Source organism: Rana temporaria, chromosome 2 (assembly GCF_905171775.1).
Source record: "Rana temporaria chromosome 2, aRanTem1.1, whole genome shotgun sequence".
In the NCBI taxonomy this organism is placed as follows: domain Eukaryota; kingdom Metazoa; phylum Chordata; class Amphibia; order Anura; family Ranidae; genus Rana; species Rana temporaria.
The window spans coordinates 93,656,083-93,671,449 of record NC_053490.1 but is presented as its reverse complement, the minus strand read 5'-3'; the positions used below and the strand labels follow the sequence as shown (position 1 = coordinate 93,671,449).

Sequence of the window (15,367 nt, the reverse complement as noted above, 5' to 3'; positions counted from 1 at the left end):
AATATTGAATTTTTTTCAAAATTGACGCTCTATTTTTGTTTATAGCGCAAAAAATAAAAACCGCAGAGGTGATCATATACCACCAAAATTTGTGAGAAAAAAAGGACACCAATTTTGTTTGGGAGCCACGTCGCACGACCGCGCAATTGTCAGTTAAAGCGACGCAGTGCCGAATCGCAAAAACTGTCCGGGTCCTTTAGCTGCATTTTGGTCTGGGTCTTAAGTGGTTAAACCACACCCATGCTTAGTGCAACGTATCTTTCTTTCCCCGCTACATCACACCTACAAATGCCCTGCCCCTAATTATAATAGGACTCCGCCTACAGACAAAAAAGTGCCCCTATACATTTTTTTACAATGTTGGCAACTACGGAAGATATGTACAGATTTCTTTTTAATCTGTCCTTTCTTTTATTTGATTATTTAATTCTGGCAAGTGAAAAAACTGCTGATCAAGCGATAAATTATAGTTTCCCACCATTCACACACTTGTCAGCACTGCCAGAATGAAAGAAAATGTCTCTAATTTGATTCCCAAAATACTGCATCCCAAGCCCTTCAGAAAAAGCTCTACCATTGTCTTAAGAGAAACCTTAACTATCTTTGGACATCTAAAGCTTGGTATTCATGTACCGAAAATACCGCATACATGACCTGCTGAACCAGCTGAAGTATGGTACATGTGTACGGTATCTTTTCAACAGAAGCCGGTCTAATGGCTTCTGTCAGAATACAAAGACAACATTGGCTGTGTTGATGCGGGATCTATGAGTGGTTTTGTTTTTTTTGTTCAACCTGCTGGTTAAAGACTACCTCAGGTATGTATTCTTGAGAAATAATCTCCACATATCCTTCAGGGCTCACTATCTGGAAGATGTGAAGCATGAGTGGTTTTTACCTCGAACCACTTGACAGGTCTACTTTATTGCAGTCATGCCTAGGCCCAAGACTGTGAGGGCCATGATCTGGGAACCATGTTACCCTCCAAGGGTCAGTCTGGCTGGAGTCCTGCATACAGTGCTTCTAGATTTGCAATCTAAAATACACAATGTGTGCCAATCAGGGAGAGATTACAGCAGAATAGAACCTTGTCTGCATTGTCCATACTGGCAAGGCTCCATCAGATGCCAACTGCCTACAAGTTCACCCTCCCTTTTATAGACACAGGGGTAGATTCAGGTAGAATGGAATAAATTTGTGCGGGCGTAGCGTATCTCCGATACGCTACGCTGCCGTAACTTAGTGAGGCAGGTTCTGTATTCACCAAGAACCTACTCCCTAAGTTACGGCGCCGTAGCGTAAATCTGCCAGCGTAACCGCGCCTAATTCAAATTGTGAAGAGGTGGGCGTGTTTTATGCAAATAAAACCTGACCCCACGTAAATGACGTTTTTGACTAACGGCGCATGCGCCGTCTGTGAAAGTAACCCAGTGCGCATGCTCCAAATAAACCCGCAAAAAGCCAATGCTTTCGACGTGAACGTAAATTACGCACATCCCCATTCACGGTCGACTTACGACGTAAAATTTTCAAATTTTGACGCGGGAATGACGTCCATACTTAACATAGGATATGCCTCATATAGCAGGGGTAACTATACGCCGGAAAAAGCCTAACGTAAACGGCGTAAACGCCGGGCAAACGTAGGTTTCTGAATCAGCGTATCTAGCTAATTCGCATATTCGATGCGTGAATATACGGAAGCGCCACCTAGCGGCCAGCCTAAAATTGCAACTAAGATATGACGGCGTAAGGCCCCATACACACGACCGAGTTTCTCGGCAGAATTCAGCCAGAAACTCGATCGGAGCTGGATTCTGCCGAGAAACTCGGTCGTGTGTACACTTTTCAGCGAGGAAGCCGACGAGGAACTCGTCGGGCCGAATAGAGAACATGTTCTCTATTTCCTCGTTGTTCAATGAGAAAAGTCGGCCCGCCGAGATCCTCGGCGGCTTCAACACTGAACTCGACGAGGAACTCGATGTGTTTGGCATGTCGAGTTCCTCGGACGTGTGTACGGGGCCTCAGAGACTTACGCCGGTCGGATCTTAGTCAAATCTATGAGTAACTGATTCTATGAATCAGACGCATAGATACGACGCCGCACACTCAGAGATACGACGGCGTATCTGGAGATACGCCATCGTATCTCCTACCTGAATCTACCCCACAGTCAGGTGCACAGCTTTGGCCAATCGCACTATTAACCAGTTAACTGTAGGAGTATTAAGGTTGTAGCTGTGCCCCCTGAACATTCACCGGGCCCTAGGTTCCTGATTAGGTTGCCTTGTGGATGATAGTAATAAAAGCACTCTGCAGCTATGATGTTATCACTATGCTAGCTTCCACTGGTGACTAGGTACATACCCGAACATGAGATATCACATCTAGAAAACTTTTCCTGGGGTACCTTTTATTACTGAAGTCTGCATAGGTTTTATAACGTTATTATACAGTTTCCTTAAGGGCTCTTTATACTGCCTGCACAGTAAACAGTCCGTTTTAGCATGCAGAAAGCTGTCAGTTTAGTCCTGCAGTGAGCTGTGGTGGCCATAGGCTTTTTAATTTAGTCTTGCAAATGTGCAACTGGAAACAAGTTGGAACTAAAATCTAAAAAAAAAAAAGAAAAAAGGTATGAAACTAGAAATCCTTCCTACAGACACTAAAAATTAAGAAGAATTGTGAGGATCAAACCTGAAGCATAGTGAAATTCTAAAACCATAAAGAGAAGACAATGCTAAGGAATTGTGCAGAGATTAGCAAACAATGAAAGGTCCAGCTCTAAAAACACAATGAAAGGTGCTGCAGCTTTCAAAAAGCTTATAGAAAGAAAAGTAAAAAACTTAAATATGGCTGACAAGGGAAGCAAATCTGTAGGTTTACACATACATGAGAAAGTGAACTATAGCTTGTAATACAAAGGATCTTAAAGTGGCTCTTCGCTGCATCTGAGCACCACAAACAAAACAATTATTTAAAGCGTTTGTTAACCCCCCCAAAAAAAGGGACCCTGTTCCTTTAAAGCATGAATAACAGCACAGTGCTTGTGCTGTGTAATTTCACCTCCTGTATCACCTGAAATACCTGGTTGACTCCTGCCAATGTCTTCCCCCCTGTAAACTGACCACAGTCAATCATGGCTGCTGAGCCCTGACATTGTGGTCAGTTTATGTGCCTCAGTCATTCGCAGCCCTGTTCTCTGCTCTCCTCTGTCTCTTGTCCTCCTCCCTCCGTGCCTGTCAGCTAGTCTGTGTGACCGCCCAGCAGATGTCAGAAAGGGAGATCTTGGCCCCTCCCTCTCTAGTACATACAGCGGAGGCAGAGAGCAACGGGTGGTCATGTGACTGCCGATCGGGGAGAAGAAATAAGGTATTTAGAAGAAGAATTTTACAAAAAGGCATGCAGTATATACTACATAGGTTATACTACCAGTGGGCTGGCAGTGCTTGTGTGCACTGCCTTAACAACCTCATTAATTCATTGTTGATATTCAAAGCAAACTGACACTTCAACCCTTGTCTCTATCCTTTATTTTGTTGAGAAATCACTTTGAACAACAAAAACCTAACATTTTTGGCTGTGGTCATCATGAGTAAGGGAAAATAATTAATGTAGCATTTACTTCCTGGAAACCATCTGCCCTTAGCTCAGGCCCGCTTGCAAGAAAGCATGCTTTGCTGAGAAAACCCCTCCACCCCTCCAGAAGACTCCTGGGATGTATGACATCATTTGCCTAGGCAAGAAACCAGGAAGTAACTGAAGAAATGTAAAAAAAAAAGTTTAAAACAAGTAAATATGATATACTTTCCTATCATGAGGATTGGCAAAGTGAAGTTCCACCTATCATAAGGAAACTAAAGGGGCTGCCACTGATGACTTCTTTTGAAAGGTGCCTGCTACAGTGGGTGACCGCGATATTGTGTCAATCTCGCTTCCTTGACCACCTACAAGCCCCATCACGGGAGACAGCGCTGAGCTGGCTTGCCGCGATGGAGACAAAAACGTCATAGAAGCGACGGAGATCCGACTTGGATTCCCGCCAATTCTAGCTGCAGCGTTTGTTATGAATCCTGAGAAGGAACTCCACGCCAAATTTTAAATAAAAAGCCGGCATTGGTTCCCCCCCCCAGGAGCATACCAGGCCCTTAGGTCTGGTATGGGTTGTAAGGAGACCCCCCCCCCCCACGTCAAAAAAACGATATGGGGGTCCCCCACAATCCATACCAGACCCGTATCCAAAGCACGCTGCCCTTTTTATTTAAAATTTGGCGTGGAGTTCCTTCTCAGGATTCATAACAAACGCTGCAGCTAAAATTGGCGGGAATCCAAGTCGGATCCACGTCGCTTCTATGACGCGCTCGCTGGAATGTGCTTTGTCTATTCCAGCGACTGCGAGATGTCGGCACCCTGTCGCCGAGAATCAGTGCGATGCTGTCGTGCTGGAAACACATTCTCGGCAACAGGTAGAGTATGGTAATCTACTGGCTTCAACCTGAAATGCACATGCAAATCAGAGAAGTCAGAGATAACTCAGAAGTCCTTTTCTGCGACAATGTTTGAATTTAGTTTTGAAGCAAACGGGTCAGTATCACAGATGGGCAATTAAAAAGGGAGGTCTAAAACAGCAACCTTGTTTTTTTTTTTTTTTTTTACTTTAATAGAGCAATTTCTTTATCCCTTCAGACCTTTACCAACACTCACAGGTTTTAAATACTTTTACTGTACAATAAAATTGCTGTTGAATGTCTGGGAGTTCCCAACCTCAGCATGCATGTCTTTTTGCAGAACTTCCAGTTATTTCTGGTTTTACTGAAGAAGTGTAGGTCAGGGTATGTTTTCCTTTACTTCCTGTTTTATATGGTTGGGGGGGTCATCTCTTGGGTTAAATAATATGAGCTGGAAATTCAAGAGAAAACTATATTTGTTCAGCCTTGGGGAGGTTTACATTCTCATTGCTAATCTCCTGTGCAATCACTTTTCGGTTCTCTGACCTTGGCACTGTAAGAGTTGCCAAGGTAAAAGTGTTTATTTCATTTTGTTTTTATTGAAATTTTAACATAAGGAATTTTTTACACCTATGGTGCAAATGAAGAGTACATACCAATAAACAGTTGCACAAAATCTCCATCCTTAATCAAGGGCAACAGATACAAACCTGTAACAATAAAGTACGGCCTAGGTCAGGGATATGCAATTAGCGGACCTCCAGCTGTTGCAGAACTACAAGTCCCATGAGGCATAGCAAGACTGACAGCCACAAGCATGACACCCAGAGGCAGGGCCGGACTGGCCTACCGGGATACCGGGAAAATTCCCGGTAGGCCGCTTGCTTTTCTGCCTGTCAATCAAATACAATCAGCGGCGGCCGTAGCTGCGGCCGCCATCGCGGCCGCCGCTCTTTTCAATTGTGCACGGGTGTCGGCTGCACTGAGTTCCCTGGGGCTGCTTTTGACTAGCTCCAGACTGTCACTGCCGTAGTTAAAAGCAGCCGTAGGCCGGCGGGTTGCGGCCGCCATGCTCCTCGCCGCACTTCCCTTCTTACCTAGCCAATCAGTGAGCAGCGCCAGCATCACTGATCATGTGTCTAAGGGGAGGAGCCGAGCAGGAGAAACAAACGTCGGGACGTCACATGTTCCATCTTCCCGCGCGGCGCCAGGACAGCCCACGATGTCTCTGCAGGGTCACGAGTGAGGGGAGAGAGCCGCAGAGGCAGAGGAGAAGTGTTGCTTTGGAGGCTGGAGCACAAGGTATTTTTCTAATTTTAGAGGGGACGGACAGGATAGGACAATTGCGGGGGGGGGGGGTGTATACAATGTACAGGGAGGGGCGATTCTGTATGAAAAGAGCTCCATCACCTGATCCCAGTACTCCCCTCCCTCATCCCAGTGTCCCCCTGTACTCCCCTCCCTCATCCCAGTGTCCCCCTGTACTCCCCTCCCTCATCCCAGTGTCCCCCTGTACTCCCCTCCCTCATCCCAGTGTCCCCCTACTCCCCTCCCTCATCCCAGTGTCCCCCTGTACTCCCCTCCCCCATCCCAGTGTCCCCCCCTGTACTCCCCTCCCCCATCCCAGTGTCCCCCCCTGTACTCCCCTCCCCCATCCCAGTGTCCCCCTGTACTCCCCTCCCTCATCCCAGTGTCCCCCTTGTGCTCCCCTCCCCCATCCCAGTGTCCCCCCTGTGCTCCCCTTCCCCATCCAGTGTCCCCCTTGTGATCTCCTCCCTCATCCCAGTGTCCCCCGTACTTCCCTCCCTCATCCCATTGTCCCCCCTGTGCTCCCATCCCAGTGTCCCCCCACCCTGTTCAGTGTCCCTCCGTACTCCCCTCCCCCATCCCAGTGTCCCCCCCTGTGATCTCCTCCCCGATCCGAGTGTCCCCCCTGTGATCTCCTTCCCCATCCCAGTGTCCCCCCTGTGATCTCCTCCCCCATCCCAGTGTCCCCCCTGCGATCTCCTCCCCCATCCCTGTGTCCCCCCTCCCTCATCCCAGTGTCCCCCTGTACTCCCCTCCCTCATCCCAGTGTCCCCCCCCTGTACTCCCCTCCCTCATCCCAGTGTCCCCCCCGTACTCCCCTCCCTCATCCCAGTGTCCCCCCTGTGCTCCCATCCCAGTGTTCCCCCCGTACTCCCCTCCCCTATCCCAGTGTCCCCCGTACTCCCCTCCCCTATCCCAGTGCCCCCCCCCCGTACTCCCCTCCCTCATCCCATTGTCTCCCCTGTGCTCCCATCCCAGTGTCCCCCCCGTACTCCCCTCCCTCATCCCAGTGTCCACCCCATACTCCCCTCCCCCATCCCAGTGGTCCACCCCATACTCCCCTCCCCCATCCCAGTGTTCCCCCCCGTACTCCCCTCCCTCATCCCAGTGTTCCCCCCCGTACTCCCCTCCCTCATCCCAGTGTCCCCCCTGTACTCCCCTCACCCATCCCAGTGTCCCCCCTGTGCTCCCATCCCAGTGTTCCCCCCCGTACTCCCCTCCCCTATCCCAGTGTCCCCCCCGTACTCCCCTCCCCCATCCCAGTGACCCCCTGTGCTCCCCTATCCCAGTGTCCCCCCCGTACTCCCCTCCCCTATCCCAGTGTCCCCCCTGTGCTCCCATCCCAGTGTTCCCCCCGTACTCCCCTATCCCAGTGTCCCCCCTGTACTCCCTCCCCTATCCCAGTGTCCCCCCGTACTCCCCTCCCTCATCCCAGTGTCCCCCCATACTCCCCTCCCCTATCCCAGTGTCCCCCCTGTGCTCCCATCCCAGTGTTCCCCCCCGTACTACCCTCCCCTATCCCAGTGTTCCCCCCCGTACTACCCTCCCCTATCCCAGTGTCCCCCCCCCCCGTACTCCCCTCCCCTATCCCAGTGTCCCCCCCGTACTCCCCTCCCCCATCCCAGTGTCCCCCTGTGCTCCCATATCTGCACCCCCCCCTTCTCTCTCTGTCACCTACCTTTGCTGCCCTTGCAGTAAAATTGAAATCTGTATAATAATCTCAGAGAGGACGGGGGAGGGGCATGTGACTTAGGCTACTTTCACACTGGGGCGTCGCGCCGTCGGCAGTAAAGTGTCGCTATTTTAGCAGCGCTTTACTGTCGTTTTTGCGGCGCTATTAAGCCGCTAGCAGGGCGCCTCAAGACTTTTTTGAGTGTCCTGCCAGCACAATGCTAGCGGTCCAAAAGGATAAAAAAAAAACGCCCGCAAAGCGTCGCTGCAGCAGCGCTTTGCTGGCGGTTCAGCGCCGCTGCCCATTGATTTCAATGGGCAGGGGCGCTTTAGAAGCAGTGTATACACCGTTCCTACAGGGCCTCAAAGATGCTTTCGCATTGGAGTGAGAAGAGAGGCTATTTCAGGGCATTTTGAAGGCGCTATTTTGTAGCGCCTGCGAAGTACCTCAGTGTGAAAGTAGTCTAAGACCCCTTTCACACTGAGGCGATTTGCAGGCGCTATAACGCAAAAAATAGCGTCTGCAGAGTGCCCTGAAAGAGTTTTTCCATTCACTCCAGTGTGAAAGCCCAAGTGCTTTCACACTGGAGTGGTGCGCTGGCAGGACATTAAAAAATTTCCTGCAAGCAGCATCTTTGAGGCGCAGTAGGAGCGGCTCCTAAAGCGCCCCTGCCCATTGAAATCAAAGCGGCGCTTTGCGGCCATTAAAAGCACCCCGCTAGCGGCTGAATAGTGCTGCTAAAAATAGCGGCGCTTTACTGCCAATGCCCCCACCGCCCCAGTGTGACAGAGGCCTTAAAGTCATCATCATGTGTGATTGTGCGTGTGTGCTAAGCAGACAGAGCCGCTGGTGATCCTACTCCCTCTCTCCCCCTGTACAGTGTCAGAGGCACTGGCGCAGCATTGGCAGAGGACTGTATCCCTGCACTGCTGCGTGTCCCTGACCATCACAGTGCCACTGCCAGTGAGTGTGACCTGTCTGTGTACCACTGCGTGCTTTCACTGTCTGATGTTCCATTCCACTCTGCCTTTCTGCCCAGTGCTGTGCCCATGATACACCGCTGGATTCCTCTGCATTTATGGGTGCTGATATTGCCGCAATTATGGGTGCTGATATTACTGCATTTATGGGTGCTGATATTACTGCATTTATGGGTGCTGATATTGCCGCATTTATGGGTGCTGATATTGCCGCATTTATGGGTGCTGATATTGCCGCATTTATTGGTGCTGATATTGCCGCATTTATGGGTGCTGATATTGCCGCATTTATGGGTGCTGGTAAGGCCATATTTATGGGTGATAAGGCCGCAATTATGGCAGCCCGCCCCCTCTCTGGCTCTCTCATGGATTTCTCTCTTTTTTTTGGGCTGGTATATTAATGCTGTGGGGCTGGTATGAAATTATTTCCAGGGCTGGTTTTCATTCCCAGTCCGGCCCTGCCCAGAGGCAGAGGCATGATGGGAATTGTAGTTTTGCAACATCTGGAGGTCCGCTAATTGCATATCCTTGGCCTAGGTGCTTAATTGGCTACAAACTATTTAACAGAGAATGGAAGATGGTCTTGCTGCATTAGGAGACATAAATGTTAACAAGAATGAGAAAACCAACATCAGGGTAATTGAAGTAATATTACAATGAATGATCCACGGCCGTACAAACAGTACTGAAGCCTAGGAAACCCATCATGGGAAGGAAAGATAAATGGAAAGTTCCCTTGCACATTAGGGAGTAAAAAAAAAAAAAAAAAAAGTAATGTCATGCTGGAGAAAAAATTAGTTAGGAAAAGAAGGGGAAGGAAAGTAAAAGTTATCGGCCACAGCCAGCATTAGGAAGGAGAGTGCATCGGGTGCTTAGGGAGATTAGAAAGGGGGCAGAAGAAAAATACGAGAAAAGGGGAAGGGGGGTCCAGAAAATAAGGAAAGGGAGTGGAGAATAGGGGGATATGGTAGGGTACACAAGGAGCCCCAATAAAAATGGCTATAGTGCTAGGAAGTGGGAGGTAATTTGAAATGGAAGGAAAATTATCAAGCCAGATTAAGGTAGGAATTTGTAGTGTGTGTCGTTAAAAATGGGTTAGTGTCGTTCTAATGAGTTTTAGGCAGCTCCCATCTTACATTTCATTTCTACACTTTTTACCCATGAAGAAATGTTGGCAGAACATCATGTTGCACCTGCAAGTACTGCAGCTACAGATGAATTATTGTGCACTGTAAAAAAAAATGGAAACTAATAGGCCTGTCAAAATACCTGGAGCACTGAACTGGCAAATGGTTAAAGCGGAAAAGTCAACTCATAAACAAGATCCAGCAGATAATTTTTTTTATGTATGTATGTATTTATTTATACATACATGGGTTTACCCAAGTACTAGGTGGGGCTCCCCCGAAAGGAGACTCCATGAGAGCAGGCAAACTAAGCCAGAAGGTCATGTCCACCCACTCCCAAGACGTTCAGGGCTGGCCCGAGGACCGGCACCCTACTAATCACTCTGTGACAAACGTGACACCAAACAAAAAAATATATAAAGTGACAACACAGGGGTAAATAAAAAGAAGGTGGGGGAGAAGGAAGATGGGAGAGTGAGTGGAAAGTGACCATTGTGCAATACGATGGCCGGCCCTCCGGCCAGGAATCAAAAATTCCTCTGGTTCCAGCCAAAAGGCCCGGCCCTAGAGGCAGGTGGGAAAAAAGTGCTGTGGAGATGTGACCAAGGTGCCATACTCGATTAATCCTGACCACTTAACTCTGCCTCACTTACTACTGATCTCTGACCTCTGCATGACTTACTTCTGACCTCTGAACTTTTCATCTCTTACTACTGACCTCTGCACCATTTACATCTGACCTCTGAAGTCTACTTTACTTACTACTCACCTGCACACTCTACATCACTTACTACTGATCTCTGCACTGAACCCCTGCATTCTGCTTTCCTTTAAAGGGTTTGTAAATAACAAACATGTCATACGTACCTCCACTGTGCAGTTCGTTTTGCACAGAGTGCCCCCGATCTATGTCTTCTGAAGTCCCTCGGCGGCTGTCTCGGTCCTCCCCGCAATTAGTCACCACAGTCATGCGAGAGCTCGCATAGTGGTCACTAATTGCGGGCGCGCTCCTGTGATACAGCGAGCGGCCATAGCCCCGGCCCCGCGTCACTGGATGTGATTGACAGCAGCGCCAGCCAATGGCTGCGCTGCTCTCAATCCATCCGCGCTAGCCAATCAGCGGCCAGGCTGAGCGGCAAAGAGAATATCGGGACCGCGCTGGACTTTCGAGGGGTCAGGCAACATTAGATGTTTTTTTACCTTAATGCATAGATTGCATTAAGGTGAAAAAACATTTTCCTTTACAACTCCTTTAAGCTCAGATCCGCTCATCCAGCTCACCTCTGGCAGGGAATGTTTGGATTTTGAAAAAAAAATTTAATTATAACATACAGTACACACAGTATATATATATATATATATATATATATATATATATATATATATATATATATATATATATATATATATATATATATATATATATATATCTAATGTAAGAAGGGGTAATAATAATTTTGAAGGGATATGACACCCATTCACAGACATAACCAAATATCAGAAATCTACATCAAATATGTTTCTGTTACCTGCAGACCTTGTGTCAGAAGATTCCCCATTCCATGGAATAGGGGATTTAATAACATATCTGCAAGGTGGTAATAAACATTTTAGAGAACACAGAGAAAATAAATCATATGCCTAGTCAATTTTCTCTGCAGTATCACCTGAAAAATGTGGCACTAGTCCAGAATTTACCAAGATCCCTTGAATGTCTTCTCCACCGTTTTCCTATTTGTATTGATCCCCAACCAATGGCTTGGGACTTTGCTATGGACCATCAGTTACGGTACATCATCACATTACAGAAAAGGCTTACACATTCTAATACATACCAAGCATTCCAACTTTCAAACATACTATTGTGCTCTGGATCAGCTTACCCTGTTCACTTTTTGCAGAGATTGTTTAGACTACAGAATGATTTTAATTATATGTGAAACGTATATGTCTTGTACAAGAAAGGCTGTGCAAGGTTAAATAAGAAATACAAAAGCTGCTAGCACATGTATGCTGGAAAACAAAACACAAAAGAAAATATTGTAATGTAGATGCAGCGCTTAGAACCAAAAATCAGATTATGAAGTCCAATTTACATATTCATGATCAGTCCATATAAAAGCATTCCTAATCCTACTTCAAATAAAAATTGGAAAGTAGAGCTCAAAATGGGTAAAGAGAAGGATTATCCAGAAAGGAGCCGTCACCATCACCACACTGCCTCTTACCCCTCAATATGGACCCCCACCAAGGAAGGTCAAACAAGCGTGTTCAAAGTGATCCTGGGATGGTGTCACTGAAGCTGAATAACCCGGCTCCTCCTAATAAGATTTTCCTCCACTGTCCATGATATCCTTAATGCTCTCATAAAGGTATGGAGGATGAAAAAGGGGCAAATCATAGTGTAGTATGTTCAATAACATTTATTGACTCCTCCCTACACGTTTACTCATTAATGACAACGTCACTGATGATGAGATCATCGCGTATTGGGACACAGTGGCCATTTTGATTGTTAGAAACTTTGGTTTCTTTTGCATTGGATGCCCAATTTGATCTTTCACCAAGTGAGTGTAATACTTTCTAAACAATACATTTTATTGAACACACTACTCTATGATGCCCCTTTTATTCCTCCATACCTTTATGAGAGCATTCAGGATAACATGGGCGGTGGAGGAACATCTTATTAGGAGAAGCCGGGTAATTCAACTTCAGTGACACCATCCCAGGATCACTTTGAACATGCTTGCTTGATCTTTCTTGGTGGAGGTCCACATTGAGGGGTAAGAGGCAGTGTGAATGGGTGATGGTGACAGCTCCTTTCTGGATACTCCTTCTCTTTACACATACTTTCCAATTTGTATTTGAAGTAGGATTGGGAATGTTTTTTTAATGGACTGATCATGAATATGCAAATTGAACTTCATAATCAGATGTTTGGTTCTAAGCACTGTACCTACTTTACAGTATGTATATGTATAACTAAGCCTGCCATTTTTAAAATCCTATTTCAAACCTCTTCTGACCTGCTCTATCTCTGCAGAAGATTTCCTCTTTGCTTAGAGACTTAAATAATATTGGATCGGTAAATATCAAAGAACCAGTCCTTGAAAGGCTTTGTCCAAAAAAAGGCAAGCAAGAATGCAAAAGGCTAGTTATCAATATCGCCTGTAGACAGAGGCGTTGCTAGGGGGGTGCGGGGGTGCGGTCCGCACCGGGTGACACCCACTAGCGGGGTGACACCATCCCGATTTAAAAAACATGTGGGGGGGGGCCGCCCCCCCGCGACTGCAACGATGAGCGCCGCGGAATCGGAGCGCCAAGCGCCGCGGTACAAGAGGAGAGGGTGTTGCGGGGTGACACCGCAGCACCATCCATCCCCTCCTCTCACAGCCACGGGCTGTTAGCGGTGCTCGGCAGTCAGCAAACAGGCACAGCCCCCTCCTCTCTGTTTGTGTGTACAGAGGGGGAGGGGCCCTTCTGTCCATGTGCCGTGGCGCTGCCTGCGATGATCTGAGGTACTGATTGGGAAGGGGGGGGTGTTTGCACCTGGGGGGATTTCACTGAAGGGGGGGGTGTTTGCACTGAGGGGGGGTTGTACTAAGGGGGTGTTTGCACTGGGGGGTTGTACTAAAGGGGGGGGGGTTTGCACTGGGGGGGTTGCACCGAGGGGGTTTGCACTGAGGGGGGGTTGCACTAAGGGGGGGGGGGTGTCTGCACTGAGGGGGGTGTCTGCACTGAAGGGGGTCTGTGTAACATGCAGGGGTCCAGAGGTGCAGGGTGCTATGAGATGTAAAGGGGTCCAGTGATGCAGGGTGCTGTGTAATGTAAAGGGGTCCAGTGATTCAGGGTGCTGTGTAATGTAAAGGGGTCCAGAGGTGCTGTGTAATGTAAAGGGGTCCAGAGGTGCAGGGGGCTATGTGATGTAAAGGGGTCCAGTGGTGCAGGGGCTGTGTAATGTAAAGAGGTGCAGGGTGCTGTGTAATGTAACGGGGCCCAGAGGTGCAGGGTGCTGTGTAATGTAAAAGGGTCCAGAGGTGAAGGGGGCTTTGAGATGTAAAGGGGTCCAGTGATGCAGGGTGCTGTGTAATTTTAAAGGGGTCCAGTGATGCAGGGTACTGTGTAATGTAAAGGGGTCCAGAGGTGCAGGGGCTATGTGATGTAAAGGCGTCCAGTGGTGCAGGGGGCTGTGTAATGTAAAAGGGTCCAGAGGTGCAGGGGGCTATGAGATGTAAAGGGGTCCAGTGATGCAGGGTGCTGTGTAATGTAAAGGGGTGCAGTGATGCAGGGTGCTGTGTAAATTTAAAGGGGTCCAGTGATGCAGAGGGCTGTGTAATGTAAAGAGGTCCAGAGGTGCAGGGGGCTGTGTAATGTAAAGGGGTCCAGTGATGCGGGGGGCTGTGTAACATAAAGGGGTCCAGTGATGCAGGGGGCTGTGTAATATAAAGGGGTCCAGTGATGCAGTTGTGGAGAGGGGTACACAGTAGTGACAAAAAGATATTGAAGGATGCAGAGGTATGCAGGGGGCACAGTGGGGTGTTTTTACATTTTAATGTGGGGGGGGTGCCAGATATTGGATCCGCCCCGGGTGCCAAATGCTCTAGGTACGCCCCTGGCCTATAGGCTCCTGAGATGTGAATTCCAGTTCTGGAGAAAGAGAGGTGGGGGGAGGGGACAAAGAAAAATGGAGAGAAAGAAGAAGGGATAGAACGAACAAGAAAGATGGATAGGGAGAGAGAGAAAAGTGGAAGAAAGGAGAACAGAGAGCAAACAGTAGGGTAAAAAATATTTGAAAAATGTTATTGGGGGGGGGGGGGGGGCATATTTTACCGCACCAGGTGACACCAACCCTAGTGACGCCACTGCCTGTAGATTCACTGCAGCTGATCTTTTTCCACTGCCCGTTTAGGTACAGCAAGATTTAGTGACATCACCAAATCCCACTCCAAAGCTTGTGGGACTAGCAGATAGAGGCATTAGTTCCTTCGATGATCTCACTCTGCCTTCCAGTGCTTCTCCCAACTCGCCCCAGTGATCGGCGAACCAGAGAAGGAACAGACTGGCGTGCCAGATGATGACCATATGATTTTCAATGGGCCAGGTGGACCCCAAAGTCTCTACGATCGTTCGGAGGCCGGGCACGATGTTATGACATTATTTGAAAAAATTCCGCCGCCTTGGCTGGGAAGCCAGGGATTTTTTTTTTTAATTACAGGTTTCCCAGCCTAGACGTGAGATCTGGGGACTTATTGGCCCCAGATCTCACTGTAAAGAGGACCTGTCACGCACTATTCCTATTACAAGGGATGTTTACATTCCTTGTAATAAGAATAAAAGTAATATAAAAATAAATAAATGTAATATAAGGGTACAAAGTCCAGGCAGGGCGCTCACAGCAATATGCATTAGTCTGAGCTTCTGCTACAATCTATTTTACTTGGATTGTAAGCAATAGCTGGTAGATATTTTAACCCTTCCACACTCAAAACATAATCAATATATATATAAAATATTTTAGAGATTAGAAATCAACAGCATCCACATACCTGGTCAATTTTTGCTGCAACATCACCAGAAAAATTTGGTACTGGTCCAAAAGTTGCCAGTACCCGCTGGATGCCTTCTCCATATCGCTCACAGTAACTCTTGAACCCTGAAGCAACAATAAAAGTGTAAAGACAAAAGGACCAGAAACCATTATATGAAAAAAAAAATTTTTTTGACGGGTAAATAAATAAACTATATTTAGGAACAGAAAAATATGGATATGTGGTCCACCATGTTTCAGCCCTAAAGCCGCATATTAAAGTGTATCTAAACCAAAAACATTAA

At 47.6% G+C, this 15,367-nt stretch overlaps 1 protein-coding gene across 1 annotated transcript in view; it reads right to left on the bottom strand.

The window, feature by feature from the left end:
- The window catches only part of CRYL1 (crystallin lambda 1), a 171,771-nt gene that overhangs the window by 13,423 nt on the left and 142,981 nt on the right, over window positions 1–15,367 (bottom strand). The window contains 1 exon segment of the mRNA XM_040340537.1: window positions 15,082–15,188. Coding sequence (XP_040196471.1) covers window positions 15,082–15,188 — 107 coding nt within the window.